Raw genomic sequence first — 24,147 nt, forward strand, 5'->3', positions numbered from 1 at the left:
AAAGGGTCTAAGAAGTAGTCATATTGTTAAGAGAGGGGTTAAATGGGAGGAAAAAAGAAATAACAGAAATGTTAAAGTTAATCATAATCTGAAATTGACTAAGAAAGTTGAAAATTATTAATATAATAGAAAAATACTTCTAATAGATCAATTCATATTTCAAATATCAGCAATTCCACCTATTAAATTATTATTATTTTGATGTAAGTAAGAATTGATGGTTTACATAATTATTTTAAACCATTTAAAATCTTCATGTGACAGTACTATACAATGGCTTTTTTGATACAACCAAAGTTGTTACAAAATTCAGATCAACATTTATTTGGTTATTAATCATGACATTTGGAAGACTTGAACTGCTATCAAGTTCTTAGTATTTCTTTTTAAATGTCAGGTTTCTTACCTTTAGGAAAGTACAATTGAATTTCTCATTTCCTTGCATATTGTAGTCACAGATTTTGTTAAGTAAAAATCTCCATGTTTCACTTTGTTTTGATGATTATTTATTCTGTTGGATTTGATTGGAAACATGAGATGCATCTTTCCAAAATGGCGACCAATGCTAAAAATGATTTCAAGAAATCTGTTAGCTATAAAAAAAAAAAAAAGACACTAGAGAAAAACAGGGATGTAGACAAGATGTGATAAAAAGAAAAACACTGACCGATTCTCCGACTGTTCTTCCATGTATAGAGTCTTTGAACATCTGGTGACACTCAGAATTTTAATTATGCCTAAAGGGTATTGCTTCCATTTCTGTTCCCAGGGCTCTTGAAGTATGAGAAAGTCTGTCCTGGCCCTAATGCAGGTGAAGATTTAGCCTACTATTAATAGTAATTTTAACACTTGGACTAATTTACTGCCCATGAGAGAGGAGTTTCTGGGCTAGGGCCACCCCTATCCTGGCAAGTTTGTCAATACACAAGCCTCCTAAAGTGATAAGGGCTTAGAGGCCCCAGGGAACTCTCATATGGCCTTTTCTACTTCCAAGAGATCTTGAAGGCTGCATAAAGGGAGGTAACATGATGTGGTTGGAAGATGTTAGTTTGGAACCAGACAGGCCTAGATTGGATGTGACTAATAGATTGATGTTTTAGCTGTGTTCCTTTAGCTGTCATCATTATACATGTGCTGCAAAATACTGCCCTTTGAATATCCACACTCATTTGGGAAGCTTTGGCACTGCTATTACAAAACAGTGAATACGTTAGATATAGTTTCCATTTGGCCTTAGAATGATATTTGTGATTAATTTCTCGGTGCATTTTTACCTTCTCCATTAGATTTGGTTCATGTTCATTTTAAAAGAGGAGACATATTTGGCAAGGGAAGTGTGCAAATGGGATATAAGATCACAGCATATTAATCTTTCTGTGATATTTAATACTTCAAAATTTATTAAAGATAAGCTGAGCCTACTGATGAATTCTGTTAATCAAAAAAGACATGACCTTCCTGTTTGCCATTGCTTTTCAACTATTGTCAGCACAGACCTTTAAGTAAGTGTCTTCTATACTCCAGTGGGGTGACCACTAATAAGTTTTTGCTTCATGAAAGGGCAGATTCAGTGAGATGCACCCTAAAGTCTCAAAGTTCTTTTCTCAAAAAAAAGAAAATAGGGGATCATTTATTTTGGGATGAGGAAATCAAGGAAAGGGCTAAGTAGATAGAAAAAACAGCAGAGGTCCTGAGATTCGTCAGAACATCTAAGGGCAGCAAAAAAGAGAGCGAGAAAGAGCATTTGTTCTTTTGGTAGATGGCTACTAATCTGACTTCACTCCAGGTATTTATTCCTCAGGCTATCTTTACTGTGTTAAACATCCACAAGTTTCTTCAAAATATCCTCTGGCTCTTCCAGGTGAACAGTGAGAAGGGATGACCTCAGGGGACCCTCCAGTGGTTACTGCTCTGGATTTAGAAATGAACCTTTATCTCAAGTTCAAAATGGCCATGAATTATATGAATTTGAGCACTTTATATATGTTTGGCTTCAAAATTCTTGTCCAAATTGCAAGGTAAATTCTCATTTGACTCCATTTATTTGAAATTTTTCTGAAAGTAGAATTGGATGAAGAATCTTTCCTCTTGTTTGAAGTGACTTGTTCACTGCCTAGAAGACTGCATTTTGGAACATGGACATTGAACTCTGTTCGTCCACCCTTCTGGATGAACAGGAAGGGGAAAGGATCACAGGTGAATACTTTCTTCAACTGATATGTGGAGGGTACTTGAAAAACTAGTCAAGTGATTTCAAACAGTATTTTTAAGACAGAAATTTTACGAAGAACTCTTGCTACATCTTGAGATAAAAGGGCTCTCTAGAGAAATAAGTTAACAAGACATTCCACCCCACAAAGAAACTAAACATGTTACATTAGCTTTGATATATAAGCATAGAATGATGAATCATTTTTTGACATTGTAGAAGTAATGACTTTTGGAAAATGTGGTGAGTCCCTGTTGATTCAGGGAGCCTTTTATATATTGCATTTTATAAAGCACAATGATGAATGACACTTAGAAACAAACAATCAGATGAATGTCAAGATGCATACTGTTAGGTTGTACATTTATATCAATAATTTTCCATCCTTCAATTGAAAATATTTTTAATGTGCTTAGCCATCTATTTTTCAATTGCTTTATTTGTGCAAATGATATATTTTACCTTTTTTATGCATAATTCCATAACCTAGTTTTACCTCCTAGACAAATTTTCTGTATACCTACATATGTTCATATATAATTTGCATATCTTAATCTCTATAAATAGTCCATATATTTATATCTGTATCTGAATTTGCACATAAAAGTGTCTGTCTTTATATATACATATTTTCCCTCCTTGAAGCCTAGGCACACACTATTAATATTTCCTCTCTCTGGAAAACTCTTATGCTCATTATTGATTTCTTCTCATCTTCAGCTCCTCAAAGAGCCTTTGCTTAATCGCTCAAACCCTCTCATGACACCCTTACTCTTTGCTTCTTGACACTTAGCATGCTTTATATGTTAATATCAATTTTGATGTATAAAGAAATAATGTGAAACTTAATCTTCCTAATGGCAGCAGCATGTCTGCTTTGTTAACCATACTTTATCTAGAAATTAATAGAATTCCAGGAGTATAATAAAAAGTGTATTTGTGCTTTTTGAATAAATATTTGTGAGGACTAAACTCCATGTGTTATGGTAGTTCCAAAATTTTAGTGTCATTTGTACCAGACAACCATACAATTTGAGGAAAATGAATGTATATAAACACATCCAATGACATATATTTTTAAAAATTTGAGTCATGGGAAGAGTGGTACAGTGTTCTGCAAAAAATGCATTGCAGTTAAATGATACTTGATAAATATTTCTTGGTATTATTTTATTTTTGTGGTAGTATTATTGTTTTATGAAGATGAAGAAAGGTCACAATCATTAGGTGCTTCAGCCTTCAAAGATTCCATATTCCCTTCTGAAAGCTGTTGTGCCAAAATTACACACATAAACATAGATTTATTTTTGATGGCTGCAGGAATTATTACCACTTCAGAGATAATAGAGCTTTGCTGATTCTATAGAAAACAGTCATTGGTGAATGCATTTCTATGCCCATATGCATACCTTTTTTTTTTTTTTTTCTTTACTAAGGATGTCAGACAGGTAGTCTTGAACCAGAAGTCAATAAGGAAGAGAAAAAGAAAAGGAGAAAGGTAGCACTGTCAGCTTTTCTCTTGTGATGCATTTCAAGTTAGGGCTCTGCTTGAGGCTTGTGAAAACCAAGATAGCATTATTAAAAATTCAGTCCATCCAACACATTTGAAAACATTACCTCACTATTTTTCCAGTTGCAAGTCAGGTTTCACGGAGTTAAAAAATGATATCCCTTCCAAACTAATCTTTCCATTCCAATTTACTGTAGATAACTTATATCAACTAAGGCATTGAAAATAATTACAGTAATCTCTTGATATATGTTCATGGTTTTTAAAGATCATTTTTAAAAATACAAAAGCTAATTTTGTTTTACCTACAGCCTAGATACTAAGGTAATGTTTACCATGCAGAGGACAAAATTACCATCCAAAGATGTTTTGTCTATTTGTCTGAAAAATGTTGTGTTCTGTGCTATGGAAATTTGGAACATTAGAGTTAGAGTGTAATTATGTAGTCAGCTCTCTATGAAAATGATGGTCCTGGGATACAGAAAGTAAATGAAATCCACAGATAATCCCAAACTTTTTTAATAGGAAAAAAATCTTTTTACATGGAAATGCCAACAACTAGCAGAATTGATAGAATGTCCCTTTCCTGTTCAGTTCCCGGTGGAAGTAATATAATAATAAACAGTGTAATGGCCCAAAGACAAGGAGTCAGAGAGAAACAGAAAAACAAAGGGTATGGTTTTAATCAGCACCTGAAACACGATGTTTATTGCATGTAGTTTCCAGAATGAATATACAACGTGACTGGACAGGCAAAACTAATTTAATACTCAAAGGTTTTTAAAGTAATAATTTTTACAAATCCAAAAATTATGAACAAAAAAGAAAAACAATCCGTATATGAACAGCCCACTGCATGTAGACAAGGCATTCCTTAAGCCAGTGTGGATTTGAGATCTCCATGCAGCCGCCCAAGAAGTTTGTTATGATACCTGACCTCTAGGCTAAGCATCCAAACCAGAAGTGCTACCTGTGAAAAATTAAGAATGTTACATAGGCTGCCAAGTCAATGCCTATTTCGTGCTCCGTCTTGTTGCTGCTCCTTGATTATTCAGGGGAAAAAAGCTAAATAAAACACATTCTTTACACCTAAGCACACTTAATGACTAGTATTTCTACTTCATGGTGGTCAGTGTTTCAGTGGATGAAAATACAGAATTAATGATCTCCACGTGAGATAGCTCTGATTCACAAGATGAACAGTCAGCTTTATTTTATTCTACAGCTATTAATATCATGGTATCATGTAGAGGTGTGATATTTGGGACAGGGGAAAGTATCATAAAAAATCTTGATGATATTTCTGAACCATGGCTATACTAGAGAACTTCACAATGGTTCAAGAATCTCTTCTCAAGTGTAGTATAAAGGATAACCCATTATTGGCTCAATTAGTGAAACAAACAAAATGGAAAAGATCTCAGAATACCAAAGTCAGGATTATTGCCCCATTGAGAGGTATAGTGGCTAGTCACTTAGTGGGCTAGCTTCATCTCAGCATTGTTTTAATTGTTGATTTAATTTCATCTAAGGAGAGACAAATGTGAGGAAATGGAAGCACTGAGGGTTTTGATGTTATCATCAGAGCTTAGGGTCCGTCTGTCTTCAAGAGAATTCATCGATCCTTTTTCTCGATTACCACCACGAGGTCCTACATACCTGACGAGGCAGGGGCTCTTACCAATAAGGACCAGCCCTTCTGTCCTCTCCTGGGGAAAGAGGTTGTACTTTTTTTTTTAGGGAGGAACATATATGGTTTAGAAAAGGCCTCACAGGTTACTGTACATTCTCTTTCACCTCCCAAATTGGAGAATATTTGAATTAAAAACATAATAAAATTTTAGAGTTTATCTATTTTATAAATTTTGGGGAAAAATCTAATAGAGACTCAAATTCAAATTTAGGTGTCTTTGATGTATTTCAAAGAACTCAACTAGTAATTTATTTTCTAATCGTTTTCTGTGTTAACTACTCTGCCTTACATTTAGGCTTTTCCTAGAATCGTAATGTTATTGAGATGGGAGGGGACATAGAGGTTGTCTAATCAAGAATGTGCTGCTTCAATACAGCCAATGGCAGTACAGTTTATCCCACAGGTGAGCACAGTTAGATTTTAGAACGTTCTCTCTTGCTCCAAATGGGAGAGATAAATGACCTGACTTTGGTCAAGTCTCAGCCTTTCTGAGCTTTAGCTTCCTCATTTATAAAATATATACCTCTCTTAATAAGCTGTTATGGGGATTAATGAGATATTATGTCTTCTAGCAAAACTGCAATAGTATACAATTCAAGCATTATTTTTAATTAACGTCCATCAACCTACTATGAAGCTAAATACTGCTTTTCAAAAGTAAGAATAACAACAATAATAGTAGTAGTAATAATACTACTACTAATAGCTAACAGGTGCTGTTGTAGCCATTAAGTATGCTCAGAACTTTATATGCTTAATCTCATCAAAAGAAAATTGCAGCATGATGCAAATGTCCTGTAATTAAATAGTGATGAAGGTTGCACAACCTTGTGAATACACTAAAAATCACTGAAGCATATACTTTAAAAGGGCAAATTTTATTATATGTGAATTATTTCTCAATTAAAAAAAGAAAATTGGATGTGAAAGAGTTTTGGAAAATTGCAAATGTAAAGGTAGTCTGCTAAGTACTATGAAGGCTGCAATGAGGAATAAGTCATCTTTTTTTCCTACCCTCAGGCTGTTTTTTAATATGTTTGAGAAGTTGAAACAGGCACATAAAAACTTCTATGTTTCCTGGTGTTTCTTTGGTCCCTGCTGGCTGTGTTACAGCTGTCCAAATGCTGGCTTGCTCTTGAGGCATAGTTGGAGGCTTCCTGAGACCCATCGGTGCACCTGTGCTCCTCCCGGCCACTCCAGCTCTCTTGTGGGTGTATTTGTATGCGTGATTTACCTTTCCAATTTGATTGAAAGCTTTCCCAAATGCAGAAAACACACTCTACATGTTCGTCTTGTCCCCATAGTAATAGCACAATGCTAGGTGTATATTACATCTTTAATTTGTGTTATTTGAATGAATAAAAAAGATGCTATTTAGTGGGATAAATAGGAGACAGGGCAGCAAGAACTTCTCGTTTTTGAAGTGGTGATGTTTTTATGGTGGGGGAGAGGCAGTCACAGCTCAGTGCCAGGTTAAAACCCTAGACTAAAACCACTTCTTGACATTATAGACCATCTGGATTGGTAAGTACAATTTCTACCACCCAGTAGGATCTCTGTGCCATTCACTTGGAAATGTATTTGGGTTAAATTAACAATTATGTGAATCAGTGTGTTTGTTTTGAAGTTGGAGAACAGGTGGCTCTCTGACACTCTCTGCAGTGTTGCTTACTTTAACAGTGACTACAGGCCCCAAAGTCCCCCTCATGCCTTAAAACCTTTGCTCCCTGGTGAGGATTAGTCTCTAGAGGAGCAAAACATAACATTCAACCCAACTCTTGATTTCCATGCACAGTGTAGATTTAGACCATGGGAGTCATTCTGTATTCTGAAATGAGCACAAGCTCCGAGAGCATTTGAAAACATTGTTGTGCTCTGTCCAAAGTGGGGCCCAGGAGTATCTGAGTGTATAGTGTTGCGTGACAGAACCTTATAGAACATAAACAGGGCTCCCTTCTAATCTGTGTGCCCTCCTGAGTGGCATACCTGTTCATCTTGCTCGGTGTGACTCTCTAGGAGTATGATAAAAAGAAAAAAAAAGAAGGAGACATTTTCATTTTTTACTGGTCTTTTTTCCTGAGCATAGTTGAGCCAAAGACTTCTATTTAACAAACCCAGAATAGGAGGGAAAAAACCAGTGGACTAAAATCTTATGTAACATATCTGTGTGCCATATATAGACTAAACCTTTATATATATATATATGCATTCTGTTTTATCTATTTCATATGCACATAGATTAACATATATCTGCATCTGTAACATGCAAACGTCTTGCTTGAAGTATGCCCAAGATATTGAGTACACCATTAAATCTTAATCTTGGTTAAAACATATAGTTTTCAAATGAATATGTTATTCCAGATAGAATTAGATGGTGCATTACACTGTGCTGCCACTTGGTAGAACTTTGAAGTCCCTTCCCAGTGTCATATTTCATGATATTTCTTTTTAACTTTGTTTAATAATATAATCCTTATTCAGAAATGAGCTTTTGTGAAAAAATCAATAATTACCTTTGTCACTATTTATTTAATGAATCCATGAAAAGACTTCATTAAATTATAAATGCCTCGTTACTGATATTCTCATAATAGATTTTTGAAATTATGATTTGAGCCAGTTATCCATTTCAAGGAAGATACAATACTGTGAGATCAGTATATGTCCAGCGAAATGACTGCTGGTTTTGCTAATGCAATATTCATGAGAATTTGCCGAGAGACAATCACATTTAATCCCAGAGAAAAAGAATTTGAAATGAATTCTTTTAAATTGTAATTATCCATTGGCAAGGAAGTTTAGCAAGTTTTATTGTTTATGTAATTGAAATGACTTGCTATCCTGTCAACAGGGGAGGGTTTTGTTTTTAGAATATCTACAGTTTTTGAGTAGAATTATAAATATTGGTCCTATAAATATGCTTGATATTAATATTTTATGCTTTATGTACATTTTAGATTTATTTGTTTTCAGGGAAATACTGACTCTTTGGCTATAGTTGATACTTAAATGGTTTTTCAAGGCCATGATGCAAATTGGGGTGGGGTGATAATGTCTGAATTAGGGTAGGGCCTGTTGTTTGAACATATTTTTATGGTATTCAGTTCTAGTCTAGCTAGCTAACTCTAGAGTTGGAATCAATGAGACGTCAAAGATGTTTGAAGTTGAGGCAACAAATCAACATATTGAAGAAGAGATGGACATAATTTAAGTCAGATGCTTTCCAAACATCACTGACTCTCATTGTTTCTTAATTGTTTATTTTACGATTTTGCAAGAAATTAAAGCCTATGAAATCTGGGGATTTCTGCACCTAGAAAATAAGCATTTTACATTTCATGTTGTAGAAAGATTTAAAAATAAGGTAAAGGGACTTGTTTCAGAGTGTGGTACATTTTTTACCGTTAGCATTGCAATGCTTCTGTTTACAGAACTTGGACCTCCTGAATAGTTAGAACTCTGATGAAAATCTACTCTTGTAGCCTTCCAAACAGAACGGATAGGAAACATCAAGAAGTTTTTTCAGTCTCTCCTAGATAAGGAACATATGTATTATAGAAGAGACCCTAAAACAATGGGAAACTCCAGAGTAACGAAAATTTTCATGTACTTCTTATGTTGAAAGAGCTGCTTCCTAGGATGCAATAAAAATTTAAATCTGTCCTGTGAAAATATTAATATTTCTTCTTGAGTACCAAGGAAGTCCAGGGGAAGTCTCAACAATACTTTGGTCACTCTTAGGTAGTAAAAATGTCATCTATTCGTTTTTAGACATAAAAAGTAACTTCAGTTCACTCCTCTGTAACGATAGAACTTCAGTTAAAGTCTCTCCATTATCCCTGCTTTGGCCACATTGGAGGCCCCATTTTCCCTAGGAGGGAAACATAATTTTTTTTTTCTTTTTGTTTCCATGACTTTTATTTCTCCTCGCCCTCTCCGATTCATCCAAGCAGGAAAAAGAAGACGACATAGGGACAGAAATGACCTTACTTGGCTATTGTTATAGTAGCCATCTAGCTGGGCCTAGCCTATGTATAAAGCTCTTGAGGGAGCATTTTTGGAAAATATTTTGGTGGATTCCTTAGAGACCTGAACCACATCATTAGGATTTCCTTACCTACTATTCTCTTGAGATGGGTAAATGTACTTCCTTCATTTAGGATTCCCACTTCAGCCCCTGGCATCCATCACTGCAAGTTCAAGTTCTTTCTGTTGAGTTTTCTTCACCACTCAGCCCAGTCCCTTCAGTGGCCCCACTGAACAGAATACAACACGATCCTATACTGTCTCTCTAAACCATGCTCCATAGGTAATGCTCATGTGTTCTTTGTTCTAACAAATTCTGATGCACAGGTGGCCTCTGGTGTAGCAATGTCTCTTTGCTCTGCCATCAGGCATCACCCAGCCACAGTTCCAGAAGATTTCTCAGGTATAGTCAAATCCCAGTTTACTTACTACCTTGACCCTTGCCACCATGTTCCAGAAGACATATACCAAACTTTCTGAGATGTTTCATTGAAGTTGCTTTCCAATGCACTTGAGATAAGGGAAAAGTAATCTTCCACCTTGGAGGTATGTGCAAAACACATCACATCCCAACTTTCTCCAAAATCTCTCTTCTAAATATCAATCTCTTCTTGGCTTTTCCTGCTTTTTTGATGGACTGAACATCGGTAATTAATTCAGGGCCATGAAAGCAGTTCTTAATGTCCTCCTTTGCAAATCTAGCTTAAGTAATCCTATAGTACATTTTGTAAAATGGAAACAGTAATCTGTTTTCTGGCTTATTATCCTATCATCTCAACATCTCAGCTTAAAGAGAATCTATTTTAGCATCCTATTACATCCACATATCAGTTGCTTACCATTTATTATAAAGTTATTTTAAGTACACATTGATTGATGCATGTCTACTAACTTCAAAGCACAACACAAGGCCCCATGGTGCTCCTGTTCTAGAAGGACAAATCAGTTAACAAAGGACTGCTAGATTTACCAAATCTACTAACTGCAGCTACAAGATGGTACAATAGTCCTAAATTCAGCCTTGTGTAATGATTAAGAGCCCAGACTTTGGAACCAGACTGCTTGGTTCTCAATCATAGCTTTTCTTTCTTGCTGTGTACCCTTACCCAAGCTGCTTAATAACTCTGTGCCTCAATGTCCTAATCTGTAAAATGGGGATGTAATAGTATCTCCCTGTGAGACTATTATGAGGAATACAAGAGTTAGTATTTATAAAGTGCTTAGAATACTATGTACATTTTGGTTTTTAGTAAACTCAGAGTCAAAGTAGGTAGTGTAATTTTCCTAGTACCTAGACTTTTAGTATATGTTTTCCTCTGGACTTATTATTGTTTTCCACCACATTTCTTATCCTTACTTTTAAATACATGTCATTGTAAGGCACTTTCATTTTGTGTAGAATACTTCAGGTAATAAAGAGAATTCCAATGAAAATGGAAATTTTATATAAGAACCTATGGAGACTTTTTAAATCTTTTAGCCCATTTTTGTAAGTACTCATTATTTTCTCATTTTACAAGAATTTCTATTTGTTCATTTTCAGTAAATTATTTAATATAGTGTGTGTGTATATATATATAAATTTTTAGTACACATGTGATATAACTCCACAGGAAATTTTCTTTTTTTTTTTTCGATATATTTTATTTTATTTTTTTGTTTTTCAGCTCATTATGGGGTACAAAAGTTCAGGCTATATACATTTCCCATGCCTCCCCATCCCCCCGAGTCTGAGCTGCAATTGTGTCCATTCCCTAGACAGTGCACATCACACTCATCATGTAGGTGTGCGCCCATCCCCTCCCCCCACCCCATCCCCCCCAGTCAGAACTTCAAATGTGACCATTCCCCAGGCAGTGCGCATCGCACTCATCAAGTAGGTATACACCCATCCCTTCCACCCAGTCCCGAGCTCTGTCCCATACCCAATTGGTGTTAATCCCAAATGTGCACTCAGGGAAACCAGTTTGCTGGTGAGTATATGTGGTGCTTATTTTTCCATTCTTGGGATACTTCACTTAATAGAATGGGTTCCAGCTCTCTCCAGGAGAACCAAAGAGATGCCATATCGCCATTATTTCTAATAGCTGAGTAATATTCCATGGTATACATATACCACATTTTGCTAATCCATTCATGAATTGATGGGCATTTGGGTTGTTTCCACATCTTTGCAATTGTGAATTGTGCTGCTATAAACATTCGGGTGCAGGTGTCTTTTTTATAGAATGACTTTTGTTCTTCTGGGTAGATGCCCAATAATGGGATTGCTGGATCGAATGGTAGGTCTACTTGAATCTGTTTAAGGTATCTCCATATTGTTTTCCACAGGGGTTGCACTAGTTTACAGTCCCACCAGCAGTGTATGAGTGTTCCTGTCTCTCCACACCCATGCCAACATATACTGTTTTGGGACTTTTTGATAAAGGCCATTCTCACTGGAGTTAAGTGATATCTCATTGTGGTTTTGATTTGCATTTCCCTGATGATTAGAGATGTTGAACACTTTTTCATATGTTTGTTAGCCATTTTTATATCTCCTTTTGAAAAATTTCTATTCATGTCCTTTGCCCACTTTTTGATAGGGTTGTTTGATTTTTTCTTACTGATTTTCCTGGGTTCTAAATAGATTCTTGTTTTCAGTCCTTTATCTGATGTGTAGTATGCGAAAATTTTTTCCCATTCTGTAGGTTGTCTGTTTACTCTCATGACTGTTTCTTTGGCTGTGCAGAAGCTTTTTAATTTGATCAGGTCCCATTTATTTATTTTTGTTGCTGCTGTGATTGCCTTAGGGGTCTTCTTCATAAATTCTTTGCCTAGGCCAATGTCTGTAAGAGTCTTTCCTACGTTTTCTTCTAGAATTCTAATAGTTTCCGACCTAAGGTTTAAGTCTGTTAACCACCGTGATTTGATTTTTGTGAGAGGTGAGAGCTGTGTGTCCTGGTTTAGTCTTCTACATGTGGATATCCAGTTTTCCCAGCACCATTTATTAAATAAGGAATCTTTTCCCCAGAGTATGTTTTTGTCTGCTTTATCAAAGATTAGATGGCTATATGAGGATGGTTTTATATTTGGATTTTCTGTTCTGTTCCACTGGTCTGTGTCCCTGCACTTGTGCCAGTACCAGGCAGTTTTAAGAACCACAGCCTTGTAGTATAGTTTGAAGTCTGGCAAATTAATACCTCCCATTTTGTTTTTGTGGCTTAAGATTGCTTTTGCTAAATGGGGTCTTCTCTGGTTCCATACAAAGCGTAAAATTATTTTTTCTATATCTGTGAAAAATGATGTTGGTAATTTAATAGGGATTGCATTGAATCTGTAGATAACTTTGGGCAGTATAGACATTTTAACAATGTTGATTCTACCGATCCATGAGCATGGTATGGTTTTCCACCTATTTACATGTTCTGCGATTTCCTTCCTCAGTGTTTCATAGTTCTCCCTATAGAGGTCCTTTACCTCCTTAGTTAAATATATTCCTAGGTATTTTATTTTCTTTGTTGCTATTTTGAAGGGTACTGAGTCCTTAATTTGGTTCTCCGTTTGATTGTTATTGGCATATATGAATGCCTCTGATTTGTGTGTATTGATTTTGTACCCTGAGACTTTACTGAATTCATTGATCAATTCCAGGAGTCTCTTGGTTGAAACCTTGGGGTTTTCTAGATATAACATCATATCATCAGCAAAGAGTGAGAGTTTGATCTCTTTTGTCCCTATTTGGACTCCCCTTGATTCTGCTCTCTTGCCTGATAGCTCTTGCAAGGACTTCCAATACTATGTTGAAAAGTAATGGGGACAGTGGGCAGCCTTGTCTGGTTCCAGTTCGAAGTGGGAATGCTTTCAGTTTTTCCCCATTCAGTATGATGTTGGCTGTGGGTTTGTCATATATGGCTTTCCACAGGAAATTTTTAAAGAATCTCATTTAAGACATATAATAAGTTATCTTGATTTAACAAACATTTAATAATGTTAAAAATGTGATGTTTTTAAAGTCATATTCATCATGCCTAAAACAAATAAAAAAAAATTTAAAAACCATACTAACTTAAAGAGATCCTTTATGTACAATAAGAACCAAGGGAGAAAAAAAAATGGAAACCTTTAGGATATCTCCATGAAGAGGCTAATGAACAGTGTTGCAAAATAATGCCCTCAAATATCTTCCTTAAATTAATGCAATTTTATACAATATTTTTATAGAGATTCTCAGTGTTAGCTGATGCCATATTTTTGCTGCCTCATTCAGTGATGAGAATCCAGCAACAAATGTGGACCAAACCTTCAGGTTTCTAACATTCTAATTTAAAACTTCTGTAGGAATGGATGGTCTGATGTACTTTAAGCCCTTCTTCCCCCATGTCATTCCTCTCAACTGATGTTTGATGAAAGGTGAACAACAGTTTGAGGCTGTGTACTCTGACAGAGCCTGCAGTGCAGGTATTCTGTGTTAGTGATTGAGGGCATATCCACATGCTTTTAAATCAACTGAGCTCATGGTGCAGTTGACAGTCCTGTTGGAGAATGCTTCTCAGAAGCAGAGAACACAAGCACATCTTTTTCTTTGCCCCCACGTATTACGAAATTCTAAAGTTAACAGCAACGACTGTACAGTTAGAATGATATGTAATGCTGCTTTGCGTAATTCAGAGTGGGTTAATTTTAGATAACTGTATCTTAGCTTCCACCTTAGTTATAATCTAATAATGAGGGAACTGAATTTTATTTAATGGTTATAGTACGTCACTATTCCATTACATAGAATGGAACAAGTGTGTGTGTGTGTGTGTGTGTATATATATACATATTTGTACCTTCTTATGTCATTGTTTCATCATCTATAAAATAAAGAAATGGAATGTTTTAGGCTCTTAGTACTTGATCGTTTTGTAAATAGTGACTAAGAAAATGTACCCATTAAATAACTGTCTGTGTGCCTCATACCCTTTAGAATGACTTTCTATATTGTGAACATCTGTCAATTGACTCTAAACAGACTTTATTGTTCTGAATTCACCAGTTATTAAAAGGAAGATTTTCAAGCCTCATTTTTGCTGTGAAATGGGGAGAGCGGATTAAAGGAGCTATGTTAAAGGACATGAAAGGATGTCCTTTCATGCAGGCAGCTGTTGCCCTTCTCTGTGGCAACCCCTGGGAAGAAGGCAGCTCACTTCCCTTGAAACTTTGTCTTATGGAATATTATCCATGAAAGAAATGTCTTAAATTTACCCAGATGTCAAGAATCTTGCCTCTCCTTCAGAAGTTTTTCAGAAGTAAAGTTGGAGGAAAGCAGCTGTTGTTCAAAGCACATTCTTGAACAATACCTTGTAATTCTTATTAAATGCTGACTAATCAGTGCAACTTAATACATCTCTTTTTTTTTTCCTCCTCCCTTCCAGCACCAAGGAAAAATTGGAGTTAAGTTTAATGTTGGGACAGATGACATCGCCATTGAAGAGTCTAATGCAATCATCAATGATGGGAAATACCACGTAGTGCGTTTCACGAGGAGTGGTGGCAATGCCACATTACAGGTGGACAGCTGGCCCGTGATCGAGCGCTACCCTGCAGGTAAGCAAGTGAATGTGTATCTGGGGGAGATTTTATGAAAAACAAACTGGAACAGTTTTGCGTCCGTTTCACCAAACTGTGGTTTTCTGAGAAACCATCAAGTATTTATTGGACTTTAAAGTCATGTGAATGTAATGTTGTCCTAAACTGTTCTTGCCACAGTGTACAAATGGCATTTTATAGGAGAACTTGAAGGCACACGATATCGTTTGCAAAATTCAGGACATCAGTGAAACCAGAAAAATGCACACATAAAAGGCAGAACATGTTAAAGCTCTTTTTACTGGATCCTTGCATTCGAACAAAGGAAAGGCTTTGTCAAAAGTAACAAAGTTAAAATTTAAAATTAAGGGAGAGAATATTACAACATTTTTTTTTTCTGAGAGAAAATATAAGACCTGACCATTCCTTTGATGGATGGTGGTGAACAACTGACACTCATGAAAGGTACAGGAGGCTCATAAGACAAGTAGAGAAATAGTTTTAAAAAAAAATAGTACCGTAAATCAGCAGTTACAAGAACATGTAAGGAAAAGAAGTTTATTTTCACTTTCATATAACCATGGAGTTTGATAAGGATTCTGTGACATTAGTACTACTCATTTTAAATCTACGAAATAAATGTCAATTCATTATTAACAAAATAAAAATTATTAATGAGTTTTGTCAATACTATGTTACTGAAACAAAGCTGATAGATTAGAAATTCAAACCAGTGTTACTTGTAGTTGCATATATTCTCAATTAAAAAAGAGGCTTTTAAAGTAAAATATAAATTAATCATTTTGTTTTCTGTATTTTAGTACAAAATAGATTACTAAAAGCATGAGTCTCATTTCTCTCTACTCCCTTTTAGATAGAACTGTTTCTTGCAGAGCATAATTTATAACAGTATAAAGAAAAAGTATAAAAACAAGTTTTTATTTTTCACAATAAAAATAACCAAAATGTATATGTAAACTCCTCTATTAGAATTATTTGTTTCTTGGAAGAAGTAATTTAATGGAATAACTAATTTATTAAATAAATACCGAATTTCCCTAGTACTGACTCACAATTGGGGAATATCTGTGATGCCCTTCTGGACCTTTTCTGATTTATAAAATTCTAAATCTTCAAGTCTCAGTTCAAACCTATTCTATCAGTTTTATAAGCCTAGTGCTCTGCAAATATTTGCTGAATTAAATGTAATTAAAAAACTGCTCTATGACAAAATTCAGAAGCAGTCAAATTAATAGTATGTCCAGTGTCTATTATAATATTGGCAAATAGTGGACACTCAATATATATCTGCTGAATTGATGCCCTAGGAACTATCACAATTTTACACTACAGTTATGTGAACTATCTACAATAAGGTGAAGTAATAGAAGCTCCGGAAGCAACGTAATGTAAATTGCATGTGCTGTTACATAGCCCCTGCTTATCCCTTATTGCATTCTCTGAAATGCTAGTAAAATGTGCTTTTTAAAAATAACTACAACCTCAGTAGAATTATAGAAAAGTAAATTGGTGATTTTCCTAAAATATGGATAAATCAATACCTATTTGCTGAGAGGAAGTCATTGCACTGGATATCTTGAAAGATATATAGAAGGGGCTAGGCTTTGCCCAGGGGATGTTGTCATCTGTGAATAGTGGACCTGAACATTTAAAATGATAAATGCTATTACTATTATAATGTGGCAGTTACCTCTTGAAGATTAGCTTTAACAGTTAATTTTTTTTAATGGGCTTTATTTAGTAACATTTTACTCTTGTCAGCATTTTCCAAATTGGTATCTTTAAGAACTCTGTCTTGGGGTTATTAATACCTATAGCAGGAGAGAGGAAGTCCTATACTCAAGTTAGTTTGGGAAATTCTGGGTTAAACTAAGTTAAAAATATCTGTACTTGGACTTAATTTTATTAATATGCATAATGCATCTCTGAAAGAAAAAGTAGGATACATTACCCAAGCACAGATTGTCAAAACCTAGTTTCTAATATATCATTACCTTTTAGTAAATACTTTGTTTTTTAAAATTTCTCTATCTCTCAATTTTACTATATTTTATTTCATTGTGCACATAGCAGATACCATATAGTAGGTATAGTTCAACAAAGACCTGGTCCCTGTCTTCTTTTAGCAGGCTAATATCCAGTTTGAATACTGGTAGCTGAGATTGGGGCAGTATTAATTCATTGTTTGAAGAAATATTTGTAGATATTTTTCTAGATTGATATTTGTTTAACACATATAATACCTTATTTACCAATCAAATAGATGTTCAGAATAAGAAATACAATATAAAAGATATTTAAAAATCAGAGGTGACCAGTATCATAATTAAGAGGCAAATCTTTAGAAATAGTTATTTTAAACACAACTTTTAATATCTAGTCAAACATTCGAAGCACCCTTTTACTGAGGTGTATTTTAGTTAATATTAATAAATCAAGAGTGGGCAAAGTTGAAATTATTCTGAAATATATAAGCAAAGAAAAACAAAGAGTCTCCTTTCAAGAAAATTGGAACACATATGAGGATTTTCTATATATACATATAAAAAGTTAATGATCAATATGTAAAGAACTCAGGAGAGTCACCATTGTTGTCATCAAATGTTTTATTAATCATCTATTCTGTGTGTATTTCAACCTGATGCTTAAGTAGGAAATAAGACATGGAAATTTCAAATACCTTTTTCTTTTGGAGCTTCATCTGCAACAGTGCCATAACAGCTGAATACAAATTTTAAAGTGTGTGTCATCTAGATTAAAGTTTTTATAACAAAGTGATTTTTAAATACAAATTCAATAGCAAGGGCTAGTATATGTCTTTTATATTAGTTTGTGGTATGGCTATTTTCATTAAATATTTTATTGGTTATTATTCATTAGAAAAGCAGATAGACTAATGCTTTTACCGCGAAATCCTATAATCAGAGAAACAGGAACCAGCAGACAATATTTGGTTTCTTTTAAAGTGCCTGCACTGCAAAATATAGGTAATAAGAGTTGAAATTAGTAATTAAGTATAGCACTTAACCTTCCATTATAGGGCTTTGTGGTAAGTGCTTTTATATGAAGCAATTCATCTAGTAGCAACACTATACCTTTAATGAAAAGCACCTAAAGCATTGACCAGTGGTATTACCCTGTAATTGTCTGGAAGGCTTTCATAGAGAAACTAATTAGTAGAGGTAGATTTTATGCTCTTTTGGAATATATGAAATATTTCTATAACTCAACAGTTCACATTTTACAGTTAACATTGAATTTTCTGAATAGCAGTCCTAGTTTCCATTATTTTCTGTACATGGAACAAAGTACAGAAGTAATATTTTGCAAACCATTTAAAGTGAGAAACCTACTTCTTGGTGCTTATCAGTTAAAGCTCTAGAATATAATGCATCATTAATCTCTGATTTGTCCCTAATTACAGTTATGGAGCAAAATTTTCTCTCTCAACAAAAATAGACTTCCTCTTCTTACAACATTAATCCACATAGCCTAACATCATCTTGCTTGCCCAAACTAAAGATTGCTTCAGATAAATCACAGTTACCTTTGTGGATAAAACTTTGAATTTATTTGCCTACCATAGAGTATCAAAGATATCTTGTATATTCTACACAAGGTCAAATATTCACTTTCTTCCCAAGTTAACATATCAAATCAACAAATATTTAAAGGAAATGTACTACATAAAAGGAACATACTAGGTTTGCAGTGTGGTCACAGAGATAGGTAAAAAAAAATGTTCAAGATTAAAAATATGATATGCTATGTGGGAAAGTATGAGATTTATCATATAATATTAGGCTAATTTCTTAATAAGATGTAAAAATAAAATAGGTTCCAAAGAGGAAGAAACCATTTTGGAGTGAGTGATATGGTAAGACAATGAAAAAAATAATAAACTTGATTTGGGTCTTTTCAGACATGGATTTATTGAGGTAGAATTGCCAGGAAAATTTTGATAGAGACAGAAATATTTAGGAAGCTATTAAGCAGTCCAGTTATCAAAAGACAAAGAACTAAAGTAGGATGTGAGAAAATAAAGAGGATGGATGCAGAATATATTGTGAGACCTGGTGAACAACTGAATACTAGGAGAGACATTCCCACATTTTAGGTTCTTTCTCTCTTCCTCCTCCTCCTCCTCCTCTCTCTTTACCATCAATTATTCAATGTTGTTATGCCACAGTGTGTCACCAGACAGCACTAGGTACCAATGAAATGGAAACCTGATGTAAGAAGGAATAGAGAAGTCAGACATGGTTCTTACTTGCCGAGAGATTAGTCTGACTGGGAGACTAGAAGGGTCCAGAGAACATAAAAATGTCAAATAAAATGTATTAGCTGTGAAAATTAGTCATATAGAGTTTAATTGCTATTAGAGCTTAAAGAAAGGAGAAAGGTGGTCTGGGGTGCTGTGCCAAGGTAGATCCTTTAGGAATGAGACTATCTGAAAGAAAGACATGAATAGTCTAAGGGAAGATTCCAAAGAGAAGGTTTAAATACTTTTTGCATGACCATGCAATTTGGCTAGAAGATCTCATGGATATTAGTTCTAAAGCTTAACTTTGTTTTCATCAGAGAAATCTGGTAAAATATTTCAGGGATCAGGAAAGCCATATTGATTATTGCTCTTTAAATTTTACACGTTTAGTTTTGATAAATTGATTGTTTTTCATTCAGGTCATCAATAATTCATCAATTATCTATTGAAGCCACTCTATTATTTAGAAATTCCTATTTTGGTGCTGAAGTGTTGGTTAATTTGATGATTTTAGTGTTTTAAAATTTATGTTTAACTTAATTTTTACTATGTGTGATGTCATTAAGAAAATCTACCTCATTTATGATCATTACATTTGAAGAACCTCAAAGTTCTTCTATTTCAGCTCCTTCACTTATCAAACAACAAAACAGAACGTTGGAGAGGCCACTTGATTTGCTCAAGATCACTGTGCTAGTTAGTGGCAGAATCACAACTACACTTGGGACTCTTATCTACAGGTTTTGCACTTGCCTTTTTATTGTCTGGGAGACAGAAACCAAAATGAAGAGAAGGCATTAGATGTATCTTTGAACATGGTATGATACAGTCTTCATATAATAACTAAATGCCATGACTTACATAACTGGTCATACCTGTATATTCATCTGTGTCACAGTCTGCTATTTCTACTGACCCAAAAAATGTGTAGACACACAAAACTACCTCATGAGTATTTGAACGTAATAACACATGGAATAAATATGTTTCTTATAAAAACCATAATTATTTTGTTTTTGCTAAAGTTTTGAATCAATAACACTCAGTAGGCATTGATTATTTTTTAACTTCACTTGATAAAACTGATTAGCAAATTAATTAAATATTTATGGACCATTAGAACATTAGAATCCTTAAGGATTATTTAGGGAAAAAAGTTCATGTTAATGGAAGACTTGTCACATGTTCTGGTTAAATGTACAGATATACAAAATGTTTGGCAGACTTTTGTTTTCTTCCTACAAAGGTAAGATATTGAAAATATAACTCTTGCAGAAACTAATAAACTATACATAAGATTTTAATTATTCTTTAAATAAATTACCAATTTGGGGTAGAGTTCAACAAAAACTGTAATAATGAGGGTTTGACACATAGTAGGTACTTAAATAATTGTTGAATAAATTCATTAAATTTCTATGTCAAAACATTGTCTTTTGTTGGTAGGTTTTAGCCAAAATATATTTACATGCATGGATTAGCTGAGATTTGGGGGGCTATGCTTAATGATGAAACGTAATGAACTTTTTTATTGAGCAGTATGTTAAACATATCAGCCTAAAATTCTAAGCTTAGCTTCAAAGCAATTGTGTCCAAGGCGATGGAAAGAAATGATACATTCTCAGACTTCTCACTTGTTCTTACATAGTCAATGACTTGGATTTATTTATTTTTTTTAATATCAGAGATTTTACAGTACTGTAAGACAACCATAGTAGGATTTTTCATTTTCTCAGAAAAGAAAGAGAAAGTTTCTCTGAAGCTTTGATTGGGTTTGGTATCATTTAGACCAATGGTCCCCAGCCTTTTTGGCACCAGGGACTGTGTTCATGGAAGACAATTTTTCCACAGACCAGGAAGGTGGTGGAGGATGGTTTAGGGATGATTCAAATGCATTACATTTATTGTGCACTTTATTTCTATTATTATTACATTATGATATATAATGAAATAATTATACAACTCACCATAGGTTGGGGACCCCCGATTTAGATTACATAGGCTGGCAAACATAGATAATGCAGATATCTTCAAAGAGATTGTTCATAATACAATACTCATAAAAGATATTTTATCAACTAGGCTGAACTGATCCATTCCTTAAATCAAAGTCTTGTAGTTTGGCTATAAGTTGCCTTTTTTGTTTTATTCTTGCTATGTAATTTATGGAAACGTTTTTCATGTTCCATCCCAGAAAACTTGTCAGTAAGACCTATCAGTGACTTTCACAAAGTCGTCTTGTGCTACAAGCTAAAATATCTGCCTCACATTAGTATTCTTCCCTATAGCACTTGGGCCAGATTCTCACAGGGCCAGCTTATCATTGACTGTAAGATAATCCTGAAAGCTGAGTTCAACTATTTTCAGAACATGCTCATTTTTTACCCTAAAAACAAATGCATATTAGTAATATTTGTTACTGAAATAATCTGAAAAATTAGTTTCTTCAGATATGTGTTGGGTATCAACTATTTGGATTATATTGTGAATGATGCAGAGACATATAAGTCAAAGCTCTTCCTATTTCTCCTACTTTTTGCCTCAGTTAAGTTAATCTTTTGTGACTGAGTCGAGCAGATGGGTTGCCTTTACAACACCATGCGAAACCCAGAGTCCAATGAAATAGAATGGCAACCCATGGGTTCCTTATGTATTTGAAGCTAAAATTAACTCAGGCTCATTAAAAGAATGAATTAAATGTATTTTGAAACATTTAATGAATAAAAATTTGCTCCATGTGCCAGTTTTTAATGATTTTTTTTTACCTTGACAAGTTCTCAGATTATATTACTTAGAAACCAACCAATCAAATCAAATTGAGAAGTATTTCTTGATTATTACTGTGTTCCAGGAATTTTGCTAATTATATAATATCTTAAGTTGTAATGTACAAATAGCAGTCCTTTTTAATGATTTTCAGAAAATTTCCCCTTTTAACTTCTTGTTTGCCATTGTTTCCACTGTACAATTTGTTTGGCACTTTAAATTACTATCATAATAAAAGAATATACTGATCCCACTCCTGACTAAAGACAGAATAGCATTGTCATGATTTTAAATAAGAGTGGCTGAAGTTACTGACTAAGATTGGGTTGAAGGACTTTTCTCCAAAGATATAAATAATCAAGTTACAAACAATGAATAAATCATGTTAGATATAAAAAATTAATTGTCACTACAGATGCAAAATTTAGTGTTTTGGGAAATGAGGTGGAAAAAGGTTTTAAGAATAGCTAAAGATTGAAGACCAGAGAAATTACATTTTTAAGCATATTAGGCTTTCAGAAAACTTCAAATGGCTTGTGCAAGTATTTGGTTGATTTTTAATAAGATTTACAGTTTTGTAACAGTGTTTTTATAACTTGATTATCATCCAGAAGTATCTTGTTTGTATCTTGTAGTTTATAATTACCTGAATTCAATGGATATAAGTCATGTTCCCAACTCAATGACAAGCCTTTCTTTTATTACTTTCTCAAACATTCTGACTCCTTATTTTCTCAAGAGCTTTTTATCGTATAGCCAGGAATATTTATATATTTTTATGATGAATACAGATAACAATTAGTATTTTTGTGTACGATTAAGCAATTTAAATTCTATGCGATCTTTCCCACTTGGCTTTTAATGTCTGCACTTGAATGCCAACTATGAGCAAAGCTCATGCTTTTCATACTATTTTGTTTTGTCCGTTATCTACCTGCATTTTGAAAACTCAAGAATACGTTGGTTTTAAATATCACTTTACTTCTAACAAACAATGACAGTATGGTCAAGAGGTAGCAGAGTATCAAAAAGGTCAAAATTTGATACGCTGGTGTCAAAGCCAGTGTAAAGTACAAAAATTAGGTAACTATCTTCAGTTTTAGACATTAATCTAGATCAATTTTTCTTAACCTCCTTTGAATCTCAGCCTCCATAAGATTCTGATAAAGGAGGACATCTTATCTTTAGAAAAATATACATCTATCTGCATGTACACACAAAATTATATGATTTTTTAGGGGTTGCAGCATAACATCCTTAGGATTCAGAATCTCTGCCCATTTACCTAGGATTCAGAACCTCTGCTCTACGTGTTCTTTGAGGAGGTTGAGATTTTAGAGGGAAAAAGTAAAGTATATTTAATGAACATATGAGGAACCTCCTCAGCCCCAAATGAAATGTACCTCCAATGAAATTTAGCTGCCTTTTATTAACTTTCTACTGATAACCTTCCAATGACTGACACAGCCCTCTGGGTGTATCCTTTACTAGCTCAGATAAAATTCTTTTTCTTTAATAGAATAAGCACAACTTTTTTATTTCTAATTTAGAAAAATTGTTCTCTCAAATATGATTATAAGAATGCCATTATCCTTCTAATACATGTATCTTGAGCACTGAAACAATGTGAGATATGATTATAGCATTGGGGCATTGCCCAACAAATATCCTTAAAACCGAAATGCAGGGCTCGAGAGTCTCTCTTGGATAGACCTATCAGTAAATCATCTGAGGATTATAAAGTGTGATGGTGAAACAATAGTGTCCAATATCTCAAGGACAAAAATTGCTCTTAATTTAACAACTTTGGAAAGTAAAAGTAAAATAGTCATCCTTTATTCACTGGGGATACATTACAAGACTCCCAGTGGATGCTTGAAACCTCAGATAGTACCAAACCCTGTGTATACTATTTTTTCCTATATATACATACCTATGATAAAGTTTAATTTATCAGTTGGGCACAGTAAGAGATTAGCAACAATAATAATAAAATATACCAATTGTAACAATATACTGTAATAAAAGTTTTACAAATAAGTTCTCCTCTCTCCCCTTTTTCTCTTTTTCAAAATATCTTATTGTGTGCTGTACTCACACTT

General features: G+C 34.2%; 1 protein-coding gene across 22 annotated transcripts in view; it reads left to right on the plus strand.

Moving 5' to 3' along the window:
- NRXN1 (neurexin 1) overlaps nt 1-24,147 on the plus strand; it is a 1,058,130-nt gene that overhangs the window by 867,417 nt on the left and 166,566 nt on the right. For all 22 annotated transcript variants that reach the window (XM_069494608.1, XM_069494610.1, XM_069494618.1 and 19 more), the window contains one exon: nt 14,841-15,012. In XM_069494608.1, coding sequence (XP_069350709.1) covers nt 14,841-15,012 — 172 coding nt within the window. The remainder of the gene's footprint in view (nt 1-14,840; nt 15,013-24,147) is intronic.

The sequence above is a fragment of the Eulemur rufifrons genome, chromosome 19, assembly GCF_041146395.1.
Source record: "Eulemur rufifrons isolate Redbay chromosome 19, OSU_ERuf_1, whole genome shotgun sequence".
NCBI classification, from domain to species: domain Eukaryota; kingdom Metazoa; phylum Chordata; class Mammalia; order Primates; family Lemuridae; genus Eulemur; species Eulemur rufifrons.